Here is a 23,061-nt window from a genome sequence, read left to right as displayed (position 1 = left end):
GTGAGGAGATAAGAGCAGTTAGAAGAAAAGAGATAAGAACATATGAGAAGAAAAGAAGAGTAGAGAGTGAGAAAACAGAACGCAACAGAAGAGGAAAGAACAGGAGTAAAGTTAGAATACAGTACAAGGGAGTAGAACAGAAAAGAACAGAATTAAAAAGAAAAAAGAAAAGATAAAAAGAGGAGAAAAGAGAAAAGCAGAGGACAGAAGAGATGAGGAGAAAAGAGAGTAAATGAAAAGATACTAGAAGGGTAAGAGAATTGCTGACCATCTGTGTCCACCATGGGTGATTGTGATCAAAAGGAGCGTCCACACCTCCTCAGTGACATTACCTGGAAGCTCACATGTGGAGGACCCTCCTGACCCCCCACAGCACTGGGCAGGAAGCCAAACATGGATTCCACCATCTCCTCTTCACTGGCTGCCTCTGATTTAGTGGATATATTGTCTGCGTGTGACTGGCTGAGCATCTCCCTCAGTCGCCTCTGCTGCTCCAGAGTGACGAGCTCTGGAACCTGTCTCTCCTGCTCTGACAGTGCAGCCTGGAACAACAACAACAACAACAACAATAACAGTTAAAAGGTGATGGGTCATCTTTTCCAATAATTCCTTTTCATGTTATTAACTGAGAGTCTGTATGCTGTCTAATACTGTTTTAAACATGGTCGTCCCTGTGAAGGGCACCTGCGATTATAAATAATCAATAAGGAATCCTCTGTTTGCTAATAATTACTTGAGAAGAGAGGAGAAAACAGCAGAAGAACAGAAATGAAAATAAATGAAGAAAAGTGAATGAGAAAAAAGAGAAACTAGAAAAGAAATAAGACAACAGAAATAAAGAGAGGAATAGAGTAGAAAACAGAAAAGCAGAAGAGGGGAGAAAAGAAGAGAAGAGAGGAGAAGGAGCAAAGAGCATAAGACAGGTGAAGAGATGAGAAGTGTGGAGAAGAGAGGAGAGGAGAAAAGAAGAGAAGAGAGAAGAAGGAGCAGAGTGCTGAAGAGGGGAGAAGAGAAGCAAAGAGGAGAAGAGTAGAGAAAAGTAGAAATTGGAAACAAGAGAAAAAGACATTAAAAACAAAGAGTAGAGTAGAGAAGAGAAAAGAGAGGCAAATAGAAGAGAAGAGAAAAGTAGAGTAGAGAAGGGAAAAGTAGAGAAGTGTAGAGGAGAAAAGAAGAGAAGTGAGGAGAATGAACAGAAAAGAGAAGAGAAGCAATAAAGAAAGAGGAGAAGAGTAGAAAAAGAAGAGAAAAGAAGAGAAAAAGTAGAGAAAAGAAGAGAAGAGAAGGAGCAGAATATAGGAGAGAGAAAAGCAAAAGAGAGGAGAAGAGTAAAGAAGAAAGGAGAACAAAAGAGAGGAGAAGAATAGAGTAGAGAAGAGGAGAAAAGAGAAGAGAGAAGCAGAGAAGAGAAGAGAAGAATAGAGAAGAGAGAAGAGTAGAGTAGAGAAGAGAGGAGAACAAAAGAGAGAAGAGAAGAGAACTGAGGACAAAAGAGGAAGAGAAGAGAAGAGAAGAGAAGAGAAGAGATCACTAACTTGGTCCCGCAGTCTTTGGACCCGTCTCCTGGCCAGCAATCCTCGGGTGTGCGACTGCAGCAGGACGACTGCAGCTCGTTTGCGATTAAACTCCTTTCTGCCGAGAAAGCTGCGGGTCTGTGCCTGCAGAGTGATGGCAGCCGCTCGTCTGCACAGATACTGCAGGACGTCCCGCCGACCGTGCACTGCAGCCTGCAGCCGCAGTAAACCCTGCCGCAGCTGAGGACAGACAGGAGACGAGGAACACTGCGGTCACTCAGATCACATCCATGTTTACTGTCACTACGACTTTACACAGGATGAATGGATGGATGAATAGATTGATGAATGTGTAAGTCAAAGGATGGATTAGCTGAATTGGTGACTGAATGATAGATGGGTGGAACATAATGAAAGATGAATTAATGGGTGGATGAATAAAGCATGGATGGCTGGGTAGGTAGATAAACGTATGTACTGTATGTAAGTATGTATTTATGAATGGATGAACAGATGAACAAATGATTTCAAAGATTTTAAAGAAGAGGTTGAAGGGTTTTTGTTACCTTCCTGAACTCGGCCCGATCTCTGTGACCTCTCCAGTGTTTTTGCACTGTCTGAACCGCACTCCTCTTTCTCAGAAAATCCCTCCTGCACAGAAACAGAGAGCAAGTCAGACACACACCACCATATAGAATGGAGAGAGTGGGACTAGGCCTAAGCGTTTGAGGACAGCATAGATGGATGAATGGAAGGATGGCTGGATGGAGATATAGCGGATTAACAGAGAGTAGGACCAATAAATAGCACTGCACCTGTCTCTATGGCCCAGCATCACTCTCTGGATGATAAGAGCCTTCTTGTTGAGCTCTCTCTCTCTCTCCAGCTCCAGGAAGGAGTCGTGATAATCCTGAGAAAACAGAAACAAAACAAGGAGACCACTGAGACCCCCATGTAACACAAAAACACATACAGGGACAACTATTCACAACAAGAAAACTCATGAATACAAATCTACACAATACAAGCCAGAGATGTGGGGCCCCTTCGCTTCAGTTCTGTTCTTTTGAGAAGGTACTAGATAATGTATCCATCGCATTCAGTTTTTTGGAAAAAGAAGAAGAAAAGCAATAGGAAGAAATAGAGAATGGGCAAGAAGAAAGGGTAGAACAGAGAAATAAAAAGAAGAGTAAATGAAGACGAAATAGAAAAAGAAGAAAAGCATTAGGATAAAGAAGAGAAGAAGAAAGTACAATCCAAAAGTACACCCCAAACTCCTCCCAGTACACCCCAAACCCCTCCTGGTACACCCCAAACCCCTCCTGGTACACTCCAAACCCCTCCCGGTACACTCCAAACCCCTCCCGGTACACTCCAAACCCCTCCCGGTACACTCCAAACCCCTCCCAGTAAACCCCAAACCCCTCCTGGTACACTCCAAACCCCTCCTGGTACACCCCAAACCCCTCCTGGTACACTCCAAACCCCTCCTGGTACACTCCAAACCCCTCCTGGTACACCCCAAACCCCTCCTGGTACACCCCAAACCCCTCCTGGTACACTCCAAACCCCTCCTGGTACACTCCAAACCCCTCCTGGTACACTCCAAACCCCTCCTGGTACACCCCAAACCCCTCCTGGTACACCCCAAACCCCTCCTGGTACACCCCAAACCCCTCCTGGTACACTCCAAACCCCTCCTGGTACACTCCAAACCCCTCCTGGTACACTCCAAACCCCTCCTGGTACACCCCAAACCCCTCCTGGTACACCCCAAACCCCTCCTGGTACACCCCAAACCCCTCCTGGTACACTCCAAACCCCTCCTGGTACACTCCAAACCCCTCCTGGTACACTCCAAACCCCTCCCAGTAAACCCCAAACCCCTCCTGGTACACTCCAAACCCCTCCTGGTACACACCAAACCCCTCCTGGTACACTCCAAACCCCTCCTGGTACACTCCAAACCCCTCCCGGTACAATCCAAACCCCTCCCGGTACACACCGGTGCGTCACTGAGCGCATGATCTTTGTTTGATAGTTGGGGATCAGATAAAACAAAATGCTTAATACTAATATGGACAGACATTAATGTACAAACCAACCTGCAGAAAACCGTGGTGGTGTTTGCTATTGCTGCAATGTCTAAATAGTCACGTTCTACCTAGCACTGACTGCTAGGTAGAACTGTTAAACCTCTCTTTTAAGTTGGAATAAATGCACGACGGCATTTAAATGATGAATTCCGAGGCAGCAACCATCTTTAGCACAGCACAGGAAGAAGCCGAACGGATAAACAACTGGTTGCCAGGTAACATGCGGATTTGCATATTCCTTCCTAAACAGCAATGGGGTTTCAGTCAGAGTAACCAGACACCTATTTGAATACCAAGTGTAAACGCATGTGGTTACAATTATACCATCCAGATACTAATCACATTAAGTGACCAGGTGTAATCAGGGTCTGAGTCTCTGCATTTAACCCATCCATGGTACTGACCACACAAACACATTCACAAACACACACACATTTGACATCCAGTGTCGTACAGAAAAAAGGAATCAAACACCAAACACAGTTTCACATTGGTTTCTCAGTGAATCTGTAGCAGTCATTTTACTCAAAATATAAGAGCTGATAAATGTAAATACCTTGAGAAAGATTTTGGTTTTTCCGATTCTCCAGTCATTTTCGTCCTGAATAACAGCCCTGCAGATGGCATCACAGCAGTCGGCTGCTTTTTCCTGTAAATCACACACTCTCATATCATTCACCAGCTCCATCAGGTCAGATACTTCAGCCATATCTTTCAACAATCTTTCTGATACTTAAAGCTTTCAGTCAGAGCCAGACTAGTTTGTTTAGTTTGTATTGCACTGACATTCATAAATATTTCAAAGTAAGTTACGTAACAGCTACATAACAGACAGGTAACAACTATTGTTTACAAAAATATATAATACACCACTAAATCAAATTCCCTGCTTAAAGAAAATAATGGTAAGGCAATAAGTCATATACAATTAGAAAGTCTGTTAATTTCCCTTTTAAATGGTGCCACATTTGTAAGGAACATGCATTTGTGGGATGAGCAGGAGAGCTGAGTATGTGGGTTGTGCCCATGAAAAATTTGCCAAATTCTCTCTGCCAATTCTAAACAGCTTATTCTGCCATTGACTTGCTTGGTGTTTGGTGACTGGATGATTGAAGTATATATTGAGACATATTGGCAATTTAACAATTTTTTTTTCATTTAACAAACAGGAGCCTCAGCAGCATGTGGAAGAACCATACACAGCAGCCTGGCACCACCACCTCATGCTGGTCACCAGCCTGGTCACACACTGCTGTGGGATGGCATCCCATTCTCCAACCCGCATTTGACACAAGTCAGCCAACGTGGTTGTTGGTGACTCTGGCACGAAAGAGCACGCCCAAGCTGATCCCACAAGTGTTCGATGGGGTTGAGATCACGACACTGGCAGGCCATTCCATCCTCCCCACTCCCAAATTCTGGAGGTAGTCTCTGATAAACCCCGCTCTGTGGGGGAGAGAGGTGTCATCTTGGAGGATATAGTTCTGTCTCAGACTGTGGAGATATGAGATTGCCGCTGGTTGCAGAATTTCATCTCGATATCTGCATTGAGATTATCTCCAGTGATGAAAAGCCTTGTTTTTCCAGTGAGGGAGATGCTGCCCCACACCATCACATAAAATAAGCTGTGGAGCATTGGCAGAGAGGATTTTGCAAATTTTACATGGGTTGCAACCCTCATACTCGGCTCTACTGCTCATCCCACAAATACATGTTCCACACAAATGTGGCCCCATTTAAAAGGGAAATTTAAAGGTTTTCCAATGGTATAAGAGTTATTGCAGAGAAGCATTGTTACAACAAAGAAATAATTTACTAAATACAAATTTCCTTACTTTTTGCTATGTTTATGTGCCCCTATGACTGATGTGCAGTGCGCTCAGTACAATATGTGGTATAGTAACACCCCTGTTACAATCACTGGTACAGTTCCTTACTTTGTTAGGGTCGCAGTCTGTGGTTTTCAATAAAACACGATAGCGTGCCAGAAACTCCTTGAATCTGTGGCGGATGGGATATCCAGACTTGCGGATTTTGATGGTCTCCAGCATCCCGGAGTAACGCAGCTGCTGCATACACAACTCACGGTCAAACGACTGAAACACAGACACAGAGAGTGGACAGAGGGCTACAGAGACCGAACAGGAGAATGGAGAGAGGAATGGCGGTGTTTGATAATGGAGGAAGCTGATAATACCATGGACTGCTTGTTGTCATTGGGTTTGAAGCAGCGGATAAAGAAAGGCTCACACAGAGAGAGCGCCTTCAACAGAGTGTCCAGAGAGTGTCTGAACTGACTGCTCAGAGTGGACACCTGCCTCCGAGACTCGTTCCCCTGCTGCAGGAAGAGAGGAACACACTTCATTTATCTTTAATCATTCACTGTTTGTCCAGGGCAACGGGCAGCTAAATAACCAATTCATTTCAGCTGAGAATGTGTTGGATGTGAACATGTTTACAAAGCCATAAAGTACCTATTATCGCTTTATAAAATAGTATTATTATTTTATTTTATAAAATAGTATTAGTAAAAGAGTATGTTTTTTTTCATCATCATTGCACAGCACTACAACAACATTTGGATTTTTAATCTTGTAACAGTGAAAACACACACACACTATATCTATATCTGTGATTTTTGGCATCATTACATGGATTTCCATTCATTTTGTGGAGACATACCATTAACTTTTTCCTAAATACTTCAACAAGCTTAACTCTAAAACTTAGCTTAACCCTAAAGGTAAAACCTTTCTTCATCTTAAAATGTAATAATTACATTGTGGGGACCAGCTGGTCATCCTACAAGGAAAACTAGCTGCATTCGTAACCGCTCCCTATAACAGAAATAGTGAACTATATAGTGTCATTTTGTAGCATTGTTCACAAGCTCAATGGTATGCTTCAACAAGACGATGTGAGCTAGAACCTCCAATATATAGAGAGATACAACAAATGTTGTATCTACTGTATCTCTCAGAAAAGAGATACAGTAGAGGTATATTACTGGTCATTATAAGGTACAAACAGTGTAAAGTACCTTTAAAAGGTACAGAAGTGGTATTAAAGTCCAGTTGTGTTACTTAAAGGTTTATCACATTCTCTTCTCCAGAAAGAGAGGGTGATAGCTGTAATCTTTCATTATAGAGAGCAAGTCAAAAGTCTCAGGACACCTTTTTATTTCAGAAACGAAAGGGAATATGGCATATCTGAATAGCAAGTAATGGGTGAGGGGCCTATCTCTTAAGTTGTGTTTGGGGCATGGCTGCCATCTTGAAAGCCAAGGCTGAGTTTTTCCCAATGGGAAGGTGGTCATGTAGCATATAAATGAAGACACAGAGTTGATTGCCACTATCAGATTTGCAATATCTGATATACTGTATAACTGAACATAGCATTGTTATTTATATACATAAAAACTATCAGTGAAGTGACAGTGCCAACTTATTGAGTTACTTCACATACAGACTCAAACTTTTGGAGGCATACAGTTGACCAATTTGGGAGCTCAAATTTGGTGTGTAAACATCCCAGTCACAGATATTTTAGAACGGAGCGTCCAGTCTTTTGCTCGTCCTCTAATGAGTTCACTAAGCAGCAAATGCAATATAGTGAATATTGAACGACTTAATGTGTAAACAACTCTGAACACATAATATGTCTTAATGATTGGTATATATTGCGTGCATATTTTAAACTTAGTTCAGCATGTTTTTTTTTTATTTTACTATGTTAAAGCACAATACCCGTAATGAGCTCTTGGGGGTGATAAGGACTCTGCTGTTGGTGTTGTTGTTGTTGTTGGCAGGTTTGGCCGAGGCACAGGCGCTCAGCTCTTTCTGAAAGATCAGTTTTAGCAGCTTGCTGGATGACTTCTGGATCAGGGAGATGATGTCCATGCTCAGGGCATCTCTGTTCTTCTCCAGGAAACCTGAGGAAACAGATGATCTCTAGAAACATACACTATGTGGAAACTATGCACTAAAAACTGCTACCATTTTTTGACTTTTTAACATGCAGCTTTTTCGACTTTATTTTTGCCTACTGTTGTTTCTTTGTCTTTAATTTTGTAAAGCACTCTGAACACCCAGTGTTTATGACATATACTATAAAATACACTTGCCTTGCCAATGTGGTGTCATAATTTAATTATTAAAAATCTAACATCAGACAATAATTATTTCACCATGAAGTGTAAATACAGGCCTTGCATAAGAGGCTGTTAAAGTTAGAGGCAGTCAGAGATTATTACCAAAGCTGTGCAATAGCTTTTAACAGCTTTGTACATTAATTAATTTTGTATTGCTGTTAGTGTGTCTACATACTGAAATATGGCTCAGTCAGTAAGATATTAAAAAGAGTATTATCACTTTTATGCCTCTAGATTAATGTAATTAAATACTGAGTAAAGCAATACCTTGACTTACGAGTTTAACTCAATTTGCTCATATATGAAATTAAATTTCCCCTTTAAAGTGAACTGAAATGCTATTAATCAGTTCCAGCCCCCCAAAAACCACACCCATTTTTGTTACATGTTTTTAAATAAGAAAATGTACGTTATAAATGACAAATAATATAAAAACATAATAAACGAGAATGTAAAGGTATTAACTGGTTCTATTAAGTGTATTTACCTTGAAGATCAGACAAAGATGCTAGAGGAGGAGGTTAGGGGAGTTTTTCTTTTTTAACTTACACACACTTAATGCTACAAAAGCAGCGATATGACAAAGATGCTTGAACGGCAAGGTAACCAAGTGAACTGAATGCTCAATGGGCTACACAGTGGCGTAAACTCGCTTGTTCATAACTCAGATCTCGGCTTGCATCATAAAGCAAAAGAAAGAAAATAATAATCAACCGAGTGACGGTTCGTAATTTCGTAAGTTGATTCACTCGTAAGTAAAGGTTTCACTGTACCTTTGCAGTCATAGTAGACCACCCCAGCAAAGTGCTGGATGCCAAACTGCTTGCTGTGGTTGCTCCTGGAGATGATGTAAATCTTGCTCCTGCTGTGCACCTGGTTGATTTTGTTCAGCATTGTCGCATCTGTGCCCTAAACAATGAAAACAGACATATTTCACCCTCTGCATCGAGACCTAAGGGGTCAGTCTGGATTCCTGAAGAGAACCACTGTTCTAACTCATATATTTCAATGATGGCATGGTACAGTAACGCTATGAAACTGTCCACAGGTGCGAGTGTGTGAGTGTGTGAAACTGTCCACAGGTGCGAGTGTGGGTGTGAGTGAGTGAGTGTTTGAAACTGTCCACATGTGTGTGTGAGGGCATGAGTGCTTGGGTGAGGGCATGAGTGCAGTGTTTGAAACTGCCACACTGCAACCCTGAGCAAGATGAAGCGCTTACAGAAAACTAATGAATGAATTTCTACACTTTTATTGGAATGACTATAGTTCGGTTTCCATCAGGATTAAGGAATGTATACATGTAAAGATCTGTTTGATATGCCGGACATTGACTGGCCTTGGGGAAGTGGCTCTCCTCGTCAATCAGAGCCAGGACGTTGAGCGGTTTTAGAGCCAGAAGGTCCAGTGTTCGCTGGTTGTCAGTAAAGGAGATGTTTTTCCATTTGATTCCTTCTTTGAGGTATTCCTCCTGCTCCAGTTTAAATATGTGCCCCACAAAGAACTGCTGCAGCTGCTCGTTGGCGTAGTTAATACAGAGCTGCTCAAAACTGGGCAATACACACACACACACACACACACACACACACACACACACACACACACACACACACATAGAGATACACACATATTAATATTAAATTTTTATGTAAATAGAGTAACCAACATTGCAGACATTTCCATAATTTCTGTGACATCTCTGTGTTGATGTCACACCCTGTTTATATGAAATCGAATATGTGCCAAATAAAATCAAACAATAACATTTGTTTTTAGACAAAAAATGTCTGTGTTTCTGAATGGTCAGACTGTAACTCATTGTGGGCTGTGATGATGCCTCTGCTCTGCAGTTCTGGGCAGGTTATGTCTTGCGCTGGCTAATGAGTGACATCTCTGTGCTCCAGATATTTTCTAGCGCAGCAAAAGATCGTATTTCATCAGGAGGCAATGAGTTGTCACCCAGACATTTTTAGCCAATGGAGATGCACCATCCCCAGTTCTATGTCAGAACTGCAAACAAAGTCAGGCAGTGCAAGCGAGAGAGTGGGCAGTGTAACTGCAGCCAACACAGGGTTCAAAATACTGATTGATAAGAAACATGATCACAACCTGAGATTAAATTCTTTGGCTTTTCTCTCTCAAATTCTTATATTTGGTTGATGTGTGAAAGGGTTTCGTTTGGTTTTATTTTTGCACCTTTTGTATTGTATATTTTAATACCTGTTCTTTTCGAAATTCTCAAAGCCAAAAATGTCAAGCAGACCAATGGACTTTGGAGTGTATGAGGCATCACTTGAAGGTTTATGGATGGCGCTGTTGATCTTCCCAAAAATCCACATGAACAGTCTGGTGTAGATGGCCTTAAATAAAGTACACACACAATAACACGGAGCTTAACAAACAACCAGCAGAGAAGGCAAATTCAGGTCCAGAAATTCTAAACTAATCCCAGAACTGTGCTGACCCCTTGGGACGCCGGTATGAAGTGATTAGAGAAGCCTTAACTGTGGTGTTCATGTCTGTCCCCTTCCTATATAAAATGTGAGTAATGCCATTCTGGATTGAAGAGGACGGAAAAGATCACCTTTGCCAGAGCGTCCCTGCAGTCCATGGCCTGCTCTGAGCTCAGAGGCTTTGTCAGTCGCTCTCGGTTGGCCACGAAGGTGCGCTGGGTCAGACTCGAATCCAGAGTGGATTTATCGACCTGAAGAAGAGCAGAGACAAACATGACGAAAACAGATACATTAGAGCTCAGCAGTCCTTTACGGTTTGTCATCATTTCTACATTCACTGTCCATTCTCTCAACACTAAGACACTAACACTGACGTGGTGGTGGTGTGTTAGTGTGTGCTGAGATGGTACAAGCTAGTGATGTGTGGATAAATACTGAAATATCGATAACTCTGATACCAGATCTTTATGCTCTAAATCGATTCGCAAATCAAAATATCGATACTTTTGATACTTCAGTCATTTGAGGTAATGTGTATCATTAACAGGAACACAGTGGAAAGTAACTAAACTATTGAGATCTTGTCTAAATGATACATGGTTGATGGGAACTACTTTTTCTTAGGCCTGGGTAAGTGCATAAGGCGTAACCGCATGGAGTTATTTCAGCTCTGTCTGTACTGCAGGCAGGCACTATCCAGGTACAGAGGAAGAAAATGTGGAGCTTAATTGGCACTAAGCACTGTTACTGTTAGAGTTGTTCAAATGAATAAGTATGGTTATGAAATGAGTAACGAAATAAATACATGCTTCAACATGCAGTGGACCGAAATATATGCTCGCTGTCTGGGACTAGGTGTATTTGCACAAAGTATTGGTATTGGATCAGTATCGCTGATACAAGCCTGAATTTTACTTAGTATAGGATTGGAAAGTAAATCGGTGGTATCAAACATCACTGGTATGAGTGCATCAGACACAGCAGTAGTGATGGAGTTTTGAAACCCCTCAGTGTCACTGCTGGACTGAGAATACCAACCAAAGACATCCAGCTGACAGCGTCCTGTGTCCATTGATGAAGGACTAAGACAGCCAACAAATTCTGTGCATATATCTACAAGGGAGACCAACGAAGTAGGCGAGTCTAATAGAGTGTAGCTCTTGTCTTAGCTGGGATCTGAACTTTAGATGGCAGCAGGGTTATCCTCTACACTACACTACACAAATAATAACTAAATAAACTGTAGTACTGCCATAAAAGGAAAGCCAGAAAGATGCACTTGTTACCTCCAACAATTTGGCCGCCACTGTGAAATGATCTGATGACATGACGTCGCAGCTGTCCATGTTATTCACTGTGCCGGCTGTAAAAGATCACACATATACAACGTTATATACAATATGACAATATATATATACACAATATAAAACACACACACACACACACACACACACACAAGTTCTCCAGCAGTGAGTAAATATTCACACCCATAATGGTGGGCACCAGGGGAGCGGGAAATTGTGCATAGATGCGTTTGTGTGGTGGTGGTGTTTAGTCTTGTTAGCATGTGTGTTGTGGTGTTTAGCCTTGTGAGCATGTGTTTGTGTGGTGGTGATGTTTAATCTTGTTAGTGTGTGTGTGGTGGTGTTTAGCCTTTTGAGCATGTGTTTGTGTAGTGCTGGTGTTTAATCTTGTTAGCACGTGTGTGGTGGTGTTTAGCCTTGTGAGCATGTGTTTGTGTGGTGGTGTTTAGCCTTGTTAACGTGTGCGTGTGTGTGTGGTGTTTAGTCTTGTTAGCATGTGTGTGTGTGTGTGGTGTTTAGTCTTGTTAGCATGTGTGTGTGTGTGTGTGTGTGTGTGTGGTATTTAGTCTTGTTAGCATGTGCCTGGTTGTGTTTAGCGTTGTGAGCATGTGTTTGTGTAGTGCTGGTGTTTAATCTTGTTAGCACGTGTGTGGTGGTGTTTAGCCTTGTGAGCATGTGTTTGTGTGGTGGTGTTTAGCCTTGGTAACGTGTGTGTGTGTGTGTGTTGTTTAGTCTTTTTAGCATGTGTGTGTGTGTGTGTGTGGTGTTTAGTCTTGTTAGCATGTGCCTGCTGGTGTTTATCCTTGTGAGCATGTCTTTGTGTAGTGCTGGTGTTTAATCTTATTAGCATGTGTTTGGTGGTGTTCAGCCTTGTTAACGTGTGCGTGTGTGTGTGGTGTTTAGTCTTGTTAGCGCGCGTGTGTGTGTGTGTGTGTGTGTGTGTGTGTGTGGTATTTAGTCTTGTTAGCATGTGCCTGGTTGTGTTTAGCGTTGTGAGCATGTGTTTGTGTAGTGCTGGTGTTTAATCTTGTTAGTGTGTGTGTGGTGGTGTTTAGTCTTGTTAGTGTGTGTGTGTGTGTGGTTTTTAGTCTTGTTAGCATGTGTGTGTGTGGGTGTGTGTGTGGGTGTGTGTTTGTGCGTGGTGTTTAGTATTGTTAGCATGTGTTTGTGTGGTGGTGGTGTATAGTCTTGTTAATGTGTGTGTGTGTGTGTGTGTGTGTGTGTTGGTGTATAGTCTTGTTAATGTGTGTGTCTGTGGGTCAGACTGATTTGAAATACAGTACTGTGCAAAAGATTTAGGCACCAGAGATTATGAGATTTAAAAAGGGATTTCTATCTGCTATTTATCTGAGCAATAAGTGTTGATTTTCTGTATAAAACAATCAAACAACAAATAAATCCTGACATTAGAATAAATCCAAATAACATTATTCCAATGAGTGTGATATTCAGTGCGTGAATGTGTTGGTTAAATATTTCCAAATCTCTCCTCATGGAGTCCCTATTATTTGAGGTTATCATTCAATACCAAGTTTTAGTGGTTAATAAATAATGATTTTAAATGACGTGTGCTGTTTATTTAACAAATTCATTCAATCATTGAGAATGTGAACAAAACATTGTTCTTCAATCTCACTCACACCTACTACTTTATAGAAAGAAAAAAAAGATCTTATATTTCTTTTTTGTTTAATATTTATTACTTTTTTGTATTTACTGTGATTATATATTGCTTTATACCATGCTTACTGAGAAGGCATTAGTTTAAAAAATATATATATATATATATATATATATATATATATATATATATATATATATATATATATATATATATAATTATCTTAGGTGCCTAAGACTTCTGTACAGTACTGTTTCCCTTGTGTAACATTACCCTTGTACCCTCGTACATGGCTGTTTTGGACACCGATGCTGTACATCTCCTTTTGTTTTAGTCTGAGTCCTACCTTCAAAGCTGATGTTGCCCATGTGCAGAATGGCTGCTAGTAAACAGAAAATGTCCCAGCTCTCCTTCTCTGTGAAGGTCAGGACCTTGAGAGCTGTGCGGATTCGGCTAAATTCATCCGCATCGTCCTGTCCGTCACACACAACACAGTCGCCCTGGAACGTCAGAAAGAGGCTTTCAAAACAGCGAACAAGATTTTATTTCATTGCATTATTAATTCAATCATTTATCTTCTGTTGGTTGAAACCCCACCTGGAGTCACATGGCAGCAACACATCCTGGGGTTAATGTTTAATACAACATAAAATGTCCAAATGCATTGTCACACAGTGTTTTTTCCAGCCTCTCTTTATCTCTCAGAGTTTAACAAGCTGATTTAATTACTGTGCCTTTATAACTTTGGTTCTGTTTATGTAAATGTCCACAGATCTCAGATCTGATTGGTTCTTTATAACATGCAACCTCAGCCACTGCTTTAGGGAAGCTGTTAATGCCCTGTAAATGCTCGTCTCAGACCTGGGGCTCTGTTATAAGGCAGTAATGATATATGAAACCTCCAACAATAAACAGCAGCACAGCTTTGAGGAAAGAAATAACAAAAAAATGGAGATCCCCTTAATGTCTCTGTAGTTTCTCAGTGAAGCCACAAAATGTGCTCAGATTTGCCAGATGAACACTACTCACTCACTTATCTCTCCTTTATTCCTTTATCTCTTTCTTGACTCATTTATTTTCTCCTAAGGAATTTTAGGATAGCTGCCATTATGTCTCCGGAGCCATTGCAGAGCAATAAAATTTTCCTTTGGGCAGGTTCAATGTCATACATTCATTTATTCATTCAGTTTCTCTAAGTGCTTCATCCTTATCTTTGCTTTTTTTAACTTGTATGATTATCTGTAATGTAAACACATTCAGGGGACTCACTGACAGACCTGGGTAAGATAGTTGAACTGTGTGGAATCTCCCAGTAACAAGGTGTTTTTCTGCTGCTTTGGCATTCCCGATAACAGGCAATAAAAAATGTGGTAGTTCCTCTCCATCTTGGCCTTTGGGAATAGAACAGCAGAGAGAAAGTCATCAATTTATCTGTCCTCTAGGGTTACTCTTAACTCTCAAAGCAACGGCCCCGTGGGCTCACCTGGTGGCACACCCGTGACTTCTCCAGCAGGTACTGCTCCATGTGGGCTCCTTCAATGATGCCCTGTTTATTAAAGAATATCTCCACGTACTTCCCGAAGCGGCTGGAGTTGTCATTGCGGGTAGTTTTGGCGTTGCCAAAAGCTGTGAAAGGCAAAAAAAACCCAGGCTAGACTTCTATATCTACACTCTGATAGAACACGCTCAAACAGTGGAGTGGTTTCAGCTTAGAGACATATTAGAGACATGCATGTGCACGTTAATGGGTGAATCTGGAGCCCACCAACACACACACTGTGAAACAAGACCACCCTGTCAGTTTTCTCTGCACTGCCTAAGTCAGAAAACATGGGATAAAACCAGAAAAAGCAATAAATGAGTTTCTGACGTCAAGTGCAGAGACTTTACAATTGCGAGATTGAGGCAGTTAGTGCAGCCAAGGGTGAACAAACTACCACTAGCTTTTGGATCTGGTTAATGTGAGTGAAAACTGTGTTACCTTCCAGAATGGGGTTGGCCTGAAGGATCTGCTGTTCAATCCAGGAATGCTGACCACTCACAGCAGCCAGAAACTGCAGAATCAGCTTGGTGCTCTCAGTTTTACCTGCTCCCGACTCCCCGCTGCAGTAAGATGACATGTAAATATAGACACAGAAAGAAACATGAAGGTGTCTGATAAGCAAGTGAACTGTAAACATGTTTCATGAACACTCCAGCAGGTCTCCACAATGCAAACCATTACAATTTAAGCTGAAGACAGGTTTTAAATTTGGGTTTAGATTAAGGTTAGGGTTGGGTTCAAATATAAAGGTTAAGGTTAAGTTAGTAATATTCATGGAAATTTATTGGCAAGTCTCCAGACAAAATTGGGTGTCTATTTGGGGGCAAAATGTAGTTGAACTGTAGTTAAAATAATATATAAGCAAATGTAATTTTTGTTTCTTCTATTTAAAGATTTAAATTATAATATATATGTCTGTTAGACATATATCAAAAAAATGACCCTGACCTAGCATGCGAGGCAGGGGCAGCAGTGTTATCCACCACTGTCTATCATTACCAAGCTGTACAGAAGCAGCTGCAGCTGACCTGATGATGCAGCATTGGCTGCACTGGTTGCGGCGGAGGTTGTAGTAACAGGAGTCTGCGATGGCAAAAACGTGAGGGGTCAGTTCTCCAAGTCTGCGGCCGTGATACATATGCACCTGATCTGCAGTGTAGATCGGCAGTAGCTGGTATGGGTTAACGGCCACCAGCACGGAGCCTATGTAGGTCTGGAACAAACCCATAACACACTGTAATAACACTCAAAGCAAAAGGCCCTTCTGACTCACAGGTAATCTCTGCTTCACTCTCTGTTGCCTGGCTGTATGCACCAATCAGCATCACCATAACATTAACACCATCTCCTTGTTTCTACATTCACTGTTCATTCTCTCAGCTCCACTGACCACAAGAGAAACTTTCTGTTGCTCTGCACACTTTGTCAGTCCCCTTTTACCCTGTTCCTCAATGCTCAGGACCCCCACAGAGCAGTGACACTGACGTGGTGATGGTGTATAAGTTTGTGTTGTGCTGGTACGAGTGGATCAAACACAGCAGCACGGCTGGAGTTCTTAAACCCTGTGTCAACTCACTACCCACGCAGTTAAACGCACCTAACTTTTTGGTCCACCTTGTAGATGTAAAGTCAGAGACAGTTGGTCATCCGTCGTTGCACAGTGTGTGTTGGTTGTCTTCTAGTCCTTCATCAGTGGACACAGGATGCTGTCAGCTGGATGTTTTTGTTTGGTGGACTGAGGGGTTTAAAAACTCCAGCAGCTCTGCTGTGTCTGATCCACTCATACCAGAACAACACACACTAACACACCACCACAACGTCAGTGTCACTGCTGCGCTGAGAATGATCCACCACCAAATTATACCTGCTCTGAGCATTGGAGAGCATTGAAAAAGGTTAAAGGGTGGTAATATAGTAAGCAGTGCAACACGTGCACTACAGTCTTTAAGTGTAGATCTACACAGAGCTCCAGAGGAATGCGAGCTCTCTGAACTCTCTGAAATGACGTGTGCTTACGTAAATGATTCCCTGTTTGTGCCGGATCAGTAAGTTCCTCAGAACACCAGCTTCGGTCAGGTCTCCCAGTTTAATCATGTCATCCACTCCCTCCACAGAGGTGGGGTGCATCTGTCTGACAGATGCCTGCTGACCCTTGGACATACACAGCTCCTGGAAATACACAGAGACATAAATGCTTGTTAGAGCTGGTAACAACTTTTATTCCTCTGAGAAGTGTTTGTACTACATGTTGGGACACTTCTGCTACACAGAACAATGCTGGGTGGGGGTGTCCAGTAAATTTCAGTCTATGCCTGTCCAGTCCAATCCTACCCAGGCTAAGATCCCTTTTATTTAAGATGTAAAGTGACATTATCTCACTATTGTTCTTACCTTCCCTTCATCATCCACGAGGCGCAGCTGTTCTCCATCTGTGGCTTTAACCCTGGCTCCGATCGGGACCCCAGTGCTGGAGTCCACCCACACATAATCCCCCTAAAATCAACACAGATCACAATCACACTATTGATTATTATATATTATTATTAAACACAGAGCACATAAAAGGCCCCTTTATTTGCACTCGTCCTACACTAATAAAAATGCCATTAGGACCTGATGATTGTGATTCTTACTGAGAATTAGCTTAATGTTTACCATTCGAGACCACCAGCTTCCAGTAGAACACATTTAAATTGCATTAGAGAAGCACCAGCTGTGTGTAGGATCAGACTCAGCTTTGCTATTAAACACATCAGCAATCAGTCTATCAGAGCCGACCATTAGACACTTCTAGAAAACCATCAGGGCGGCTTTCCAGGTGCCACTTGGTGGCTACACCTGATACCAAATGAAACTTTTAGAGCCACTCTCAGCTCCATTGACCATATAGGTTTCTATAATTACAGAGTTGTCGGTCTGTTGCTCTGCATAATTTGTTTCCCCCTTTTCCCCTGTACTTCAATGCTCAGGACCACCACTAAACAGGAAGGCTATTATTTGGTTCATGGGTCAGTGACACTGATATGCTATTACAAGTGGATCAGACACAGCAGTGCTGCTGGAGGCTTTAAACCCCTATGTCACCAACCAAAAACATCCAGCATATAGTGTCCACTGACGGCTTTGTATTTACAAGGTAAACCAAAGTGGGTGGTGTGTCTAATAGAGTTGATAAAGGGTTTAAAAACTCCAGCAGCACTGCTGTGTCTGATCCACTCGTACTACCGCAACATACACTGACATACCATCACCACCACCACAGTGTCAAAGCAGCGTTGAGAATGATCCACCACCCAGAGCAGACCTGCCCTCTGGGGGTCCTGAACGTTGAAGAACAGGATGAAAGGGGGCAAACAAAGTATGCAGAGCAACATATAGACTACGGTCTGTAATTGTAGAACTCCAAAGTGCTCCTTTATGATCAGTGGAGCTGAGAAAAGAGATAATGTTATGGCTGGATTCTATTGGTAGTATTGCCTAAAACTAGAGCGTTACAAACACCAACATTACACACCTTAGTCAGGACCACCATGAAGACAATCCCTTGATCCTCTTCTTCCAACAAAATCTGATTAGAATTCAGCTTCAGAAGTCCAGGACGATCATAGAAATAACAAACACAGAGTCTTTTTCCGCACAGTAAAAGTGCTATTCAGATCATTCTCCGTACAGGAGGAGACACATCTAAATGTAAGATGGCTCCTAACAACAGCAAGTTTGCAAGAGGAAAGCCGCCCAGGCCTGATTAATTTTCACCAAACAGCAGCCAGGCGAGTGACGAGAATAAGGAAACACACACGTGTCCCTTTATGGCACTTTGACTTTGCTCTGGCGTGCGAGATGATGTTGCAAAACCCAAGTGAAGAAGCGTGGAAGACAAAGCTTGACAATGATAATTCTGTGCTCTGAGCTCAGGAACAAGGCCACTACGGCTTCAATAAAACCCCAACTGTCCTCACAGCAGGAGTTTACTGTCAGGAACAGAAACCTGTTTAATACAACCCCAGATCTGAGGAAATATAACAGCTCTGGACTAAAGGAAGGGAACTTTAGAAGAAGAGGCGTGACTTTATTTATGCCATAGGGAAATTGCTTCTCTGGATTTAACTCATTCATGGTACTGAACACAAAATCACACACTCGTGAGCAATTCTTCACACACCAGGCACAGTGAAAACACACACACAGCACCCAGGGAGCAATTTGGGGGTTAGATGTCTTGCTCAAGGGTACTCCAGAGGGTGGATGAATTTTTTCTGCCCTCTTCTCTAACCTTAAGGCTCCCTGGCTGTAAACCATGAAGGAAGTTCATTTCAGACAGTGGAGGGACACTGATCCCATATTTCCGTCTAATAAAAGCTCATTCCTTGCTGTTTCAGAACGTGGCCCTTTGGACCCTTTGCATCTGGGGAGTCTCCAGTTCAGTCATTGTAGGTGAAGAGGTAATTAAGCAGTAAAGCTCAGAAACAGAAGGTTAGATGCAAACCCAGCTGAGTTTATGAACTGAGAGCAGCAGTAGTTCAGGAGACACCAAGGACAGCCTTAATCAAACCTCTGTTAATGAAAGAGACCACACTTCATTGTCAGGAGATAGTCCCAAAGAGATAAGATTAAACAGTCCACTTATATCAGTCATTAATATTTTAAAGCTTTTTTGTGAAATATATAATTGAAATTCAAAATTCATTCTCCTGTTCTTTTGTCATTTTATGGTAACTGTTGTGTAGGATTACAAATGATGGTGTTGATTTTATTAAACAAAAAATAACCTATGCATCAAGTAGTGTGAAAACGTTGAGTGAAGAATTTATTGGTTGCTGCGTTTGTTATGAGCTCCATTAGGAAAAAAGTGCTGCAGAAACATGTGATGGATTTGTTCTGTTCTTGGGGATAATACTGTACTCAAAATTACATGCGAGTTTTGGTTTAGACGATTTAAAGACTGGGGTATTAATGTTAGAGATCGTGGAGTGGACTGCATGTCATTGGACTAGACTGGAGTGGAGTGAAGAGGAGTGGGGCACACTGGACTGGACTGCACTGGAGTGTTACTGGACTGGAGCAGAGTGGAGTGGAGTGAAGCAGAGTGGACGGCGCTGGAGTGTTAAGAGTGTTACTGGACTAGACTGGATTGGATATTTTTAGTACTACACAAGTTATAAAACAAATGACAAATGTTTGAATTTTGAATTACAATTATATGTTACAAAAAATGCTTAAAAACATACTGTATGTCTACAACTAATATAAGCAAATGGCAGGTTAAAATATATGTTTAAAATGCATAAATTAGTCCTTAGCCTGTCATTCTGCATACTCCAATAGCCACTGTTCTTCAATTTCCCTCAGGACCCCCACAGAGCAAGTGTGATTTGGTTGGTGGATCATTCTCGGCGCTGCAGTGACGCAGTGATAGTGTGTTAGTGTGTGTTGTGCTGGTACGAGTGGATCAGACACAGCAGTGCTGCTGAACTGAGAATAGTCCACCAACCACATACATCCAGCCGACAGTACCCTGTGTCCACTGATGAAAGACTAGAGGATGACCAACACACACTGTGCAGCGACAGCGGAGCTACTATCACTGACTTTATATCTACAAGGTGAACCAACAAGGTAGGTCTAACAGAGTGAACAGTGAGTGGACACAGATTTTAAAAACTTCAGCAGCACTGCTGTGTCTGATCCACTTGTACCAGCACAATACACACTAACACACCACCACCAGGTCTGTGTCACTGCAGCACTTTGAATAATCCACCACCCACATCACACCTGCTCTGTGAGGGTTCTGACAATGGGCAATTGTAGAAATGCATTGTCTGTGGAGCTGACAGTGAGTGTAGGAACACAGAGGGTTTTAATGTTATGGCAGTTTTTCTGGCAGGTTTTCAGTTTTTATGGCAGTTATATTTGTTCATAAGAACGGCTGACCAGGAAACCAGAGTGAACGAACTAAAAGTATCACAGCTGTGAATCAGGGAGTGCACTCCTTCCTTGTGGTGGTTATCTCAAGGCAGGTCACGGATGAGTTTCTAGAAACAATAAACCTGAAGGGACTGTGGACGAAGATTTACATAAGAGCAGGTCCCACCCTCAGATAGACGCCTTATCTTAGCATGAGCCTCCGCCCCTGAGTTACATTCCTAGCTCCAGGGACATTACTGTAACACAGAGACAGCTCCCTTTAAACATTTATTAATAAGACTAGGGCAGCGCGGTGGCTCTGCAGGTTCTCAGAGTCCTGAGTGGAACCCTCGTTCCTGGTCACCGTCTGTGAGGAGTGTGTATGTTCTTCCTGTGTTTGTGTGGGTCTCCTCCAGTTGCTCTGGTTACAGCCACAGTCCAAACACACGTTGGGCCTCATTTATGAAGCGCGAGCAGAACGAATTTGCGGAAAAATGTTCTAAATCACATTTTTTCATAAATATCCGGATCCTTCATAATGTTCGTATTCTCAAAATGTTCATAGTTATGAATGAAATTTACACCTGCTCCTTAAAACGCTTAAAATGTGCGTAATATCGGAAAGACGTTAAAACCCTGAGAGCAAGGAGACGGCAGACCACTGCTGTCCCACTGAGGACAAAGTTGGAGGTCCACTAGTTTTTTGCACAGTGTTTTCTGGGCGGACCACTGTTGATTAAACAGAATTTTAGACAAAATGCCACATTTTAACACTTTTCCATTCACAGTCCAGTTTACATTTTTTTCCTTCATTAGGTTTTTTTGTTATTCTTTATAAATAAGAAAATAATTTTAATCAGCACAGTGTCAACATTTTCAACATAATCATTTTATATCAGGCTTATACTCATTATTATATTTCTCATAGTTGTTGGTAATATTTGTATTAGTTTGTTTTCCAGAATAAAAGTCTCTGTGAATGTAAAATCTGTTTGAGGAGATTATAAATGTGTTATATTCTGTACAGGACAGTAATCTGAGTGGTCCAATGATGGACCAGCAGTGGTCTACAGTCAGTGGTGTGCCAGCATTTTTATGCCAGTGGACAGATATATGCTCACTGTCTGCGAAATATCATCTGACCTGGGGGAACATTAAATAAAATGTATTTAATATAATTAAAATTCACAAAAAATAAATGAATCAATAATCAAACTAAATTTCACAATATCATCCTCTTCCTAGTACAGCCTGTTATTTAGAGCAACTTCCAGTAACAAAAAAAGTAGGTTGCTAAAGCATGTGGATCGTTGCAGTATAAAAGAGTTTAATGTTTGTAACCTGTGTCAAGAGCTGATGATGCGCCGGTGGATTTAAAAAAGACAGCTCGGCACAGACAACTTTTTCTCTGTGCCTCAGATGATACGGGTTTAAGGTTTATTAGCTGAGTGATGTCTCTGTGGTCAGTTGACTATCGAGACCCATTCTTTTGTATTTGTGCATCATTTTAGAACCACATACTGTTCCTGAACCTGTGCAGGAGCTGTCCTCGTTTGGCTCCAATTTGTACACTGGAGCGTTTCATTCATTCATTCATTCATTATCTGTAACCGCTTATCCAATTCAGGGTCGCGGTGGGTCCAGAGCCTACCTGGAATCATTGGGCGTAAGGTGGGAATACACCCTGGAGGGGGCGCCAGTCCTTCACAGGGCAACATAGACACACACACCTACGGACACTTTTGAGTCGCCAATCCTCCTGCAACGTGTGTTTTTGGACTGTGGGAGGAAACCGGAGCACCCGGAGCAAACCCACACGGACACGGGGAGAACACACCAACTCCTCACAGACAGTCACCCGGAGCAGAAATCGAACCCACAATCTCCAGGCCCCTGGAGCTGTTTTACTGTGACACTACCTGCTGCGCCACCGTGCCGCCCCACTGGAGTGTTTAAAACATGAATTTTTAAACCTACAATCATTAAAAAATCATTCCAGGATTTTTAAGCTGTTATACTTTACGCTCTGTAACTGGCGTGAGCAGGGGCATAGCACCAAATTCTGGGCCCTATGCACACCAAAACCCGTTTCACAAGTTAGCTTTGCTACTAATTTGACAGCCTATCCTTATTAACCTATGACATTGAGCCTTACTAAGTTAGGCTATTCGCCTATATATTATGGCCCAAAAATTTTCGAATTAGTAAAGGTGTGGTAGACAAACAAAATTGATTTAGAGTTTACCTCAGATTACAAATAAGGCATGTTATTTCTAATGTAGTGTTGTGCAGTTTTTAGCACTGACAATTGCAATGGTATTTATGCTAAGTGTTTTATAACCACAGGAGTTCATTTAATGTAGGCTATTTGCTTTCACATTTGGCCTCAACTTTCTTGAGAAAGAAGTTTGTTAGCAGTTGCATTCCCTCATTTATTAATTTATTACTTATTTTGTCTCATTCCTGCCTTTATTTT

At 41.9% G+C, this 23,061-nt stretch overlaps 1 protein-coding gene across 1 annotated transcript in view; it reads right to left on the bottom strand.

The window, feature by feature from the left end:
- myo7bb (myosin VIIBb) overlaps window positions 1-18,210 on the bottom strand; it is a 36,221-nt gene extending 18,011 nt beyond the window's left edge. The window contains exons 1-21 of the mRNA XM_066677811.1: window positions 18,193-18,210; window positions 17,070-17,171; window positions 16,695-16,847; window positions 15,707-15,891; window positions 15,117-15,238; window positions 14,619-14,761; window positions 14,413-14,526; window positions 13,482-13,635; window positions 11,497-11,573; window positions 10,342-10,461; window positions 9,978-10,117; window positions 9,097-9,307; window positions 8,534-8,669; window positions 7,357-7,541; window positions 5,808-5,948; window positions 5,548-5,706; window positions 4,167-4,259; window positions 2,330-2,424; window positions 2,081-2,165; window positions 1,536-1,754; window positions 333-542 (exon numbers count right to left, since the gene is read on the bottom strand). Of these exons, the coding sequence (XP_066533908.1) occupies window positions 333-542; window positions 1,536-1,754; window positions 2,081-2,165; window positions 2,330-2,424; window positions 4,167-4,259; window positions 5,548-5,706; window positions 5,808-5,948; window positions 7,357-7,541; window positions 8,534-8,669; window positions 9,097-9,307; window positions 9,978-10,117; window positions 10,342-10,461; window positions 11,497-11,573; window positions 13,482-13,635; window positions 14,413-14,526; window positions 14,619-14,761; window positions 15,117-15,238; window positions 15,707-15,891; window positions 16,695-16,847; window positions 17,070-17,171; window positions 18,193-18,210 (2,862 nt within the window). The remainder of the gene's footprint in view (window positions 1-332; window positions 543-1,535; window positions 1,755-2,080; window positions 2,166-2,329; window positions 2,425-4,166; window positions 4,260-5,547; window positions 5,707-5,807; window positions 5,949-7,356; window positions 7,542-8,533; window positions 8,670-9,096; window positions 9,308-9,977; window positions 10,118-10,341; window positions 10,462-11,496; window positions 11,574-13,481; window positions 13,636-14,412; window positions 14,527-14,618; window positions 14,762-15,116; window positions 15,239-15,706; window positions 15,892-16,694; window positions 16,848-17,069; window positions 17,172-18,192) is intronic.
- Between the last annotated feature and the right edge of the window lie 4,851 nt (window positions 18,211-23,061).

This window comes from Hoplias malabaricus, chromosome 1 (genome assembly GCF_029633855.1).
Source record: "Hoplias malabaricus isolate fHopMal1 chromosome 1, fHopMal1.hap1, whole genome shotgun sequence".
NCBI classification, from domain to species: domain Eukaryota; kingdom Metazoa; phylum Chordata; class Actinopteri; order Characiformes; family Erythrinidae; genus Hoplias; species Hoplias malabaricus.
This window is presented reverse-complemented; position numbering and strand designations above follow the sequence as displayed.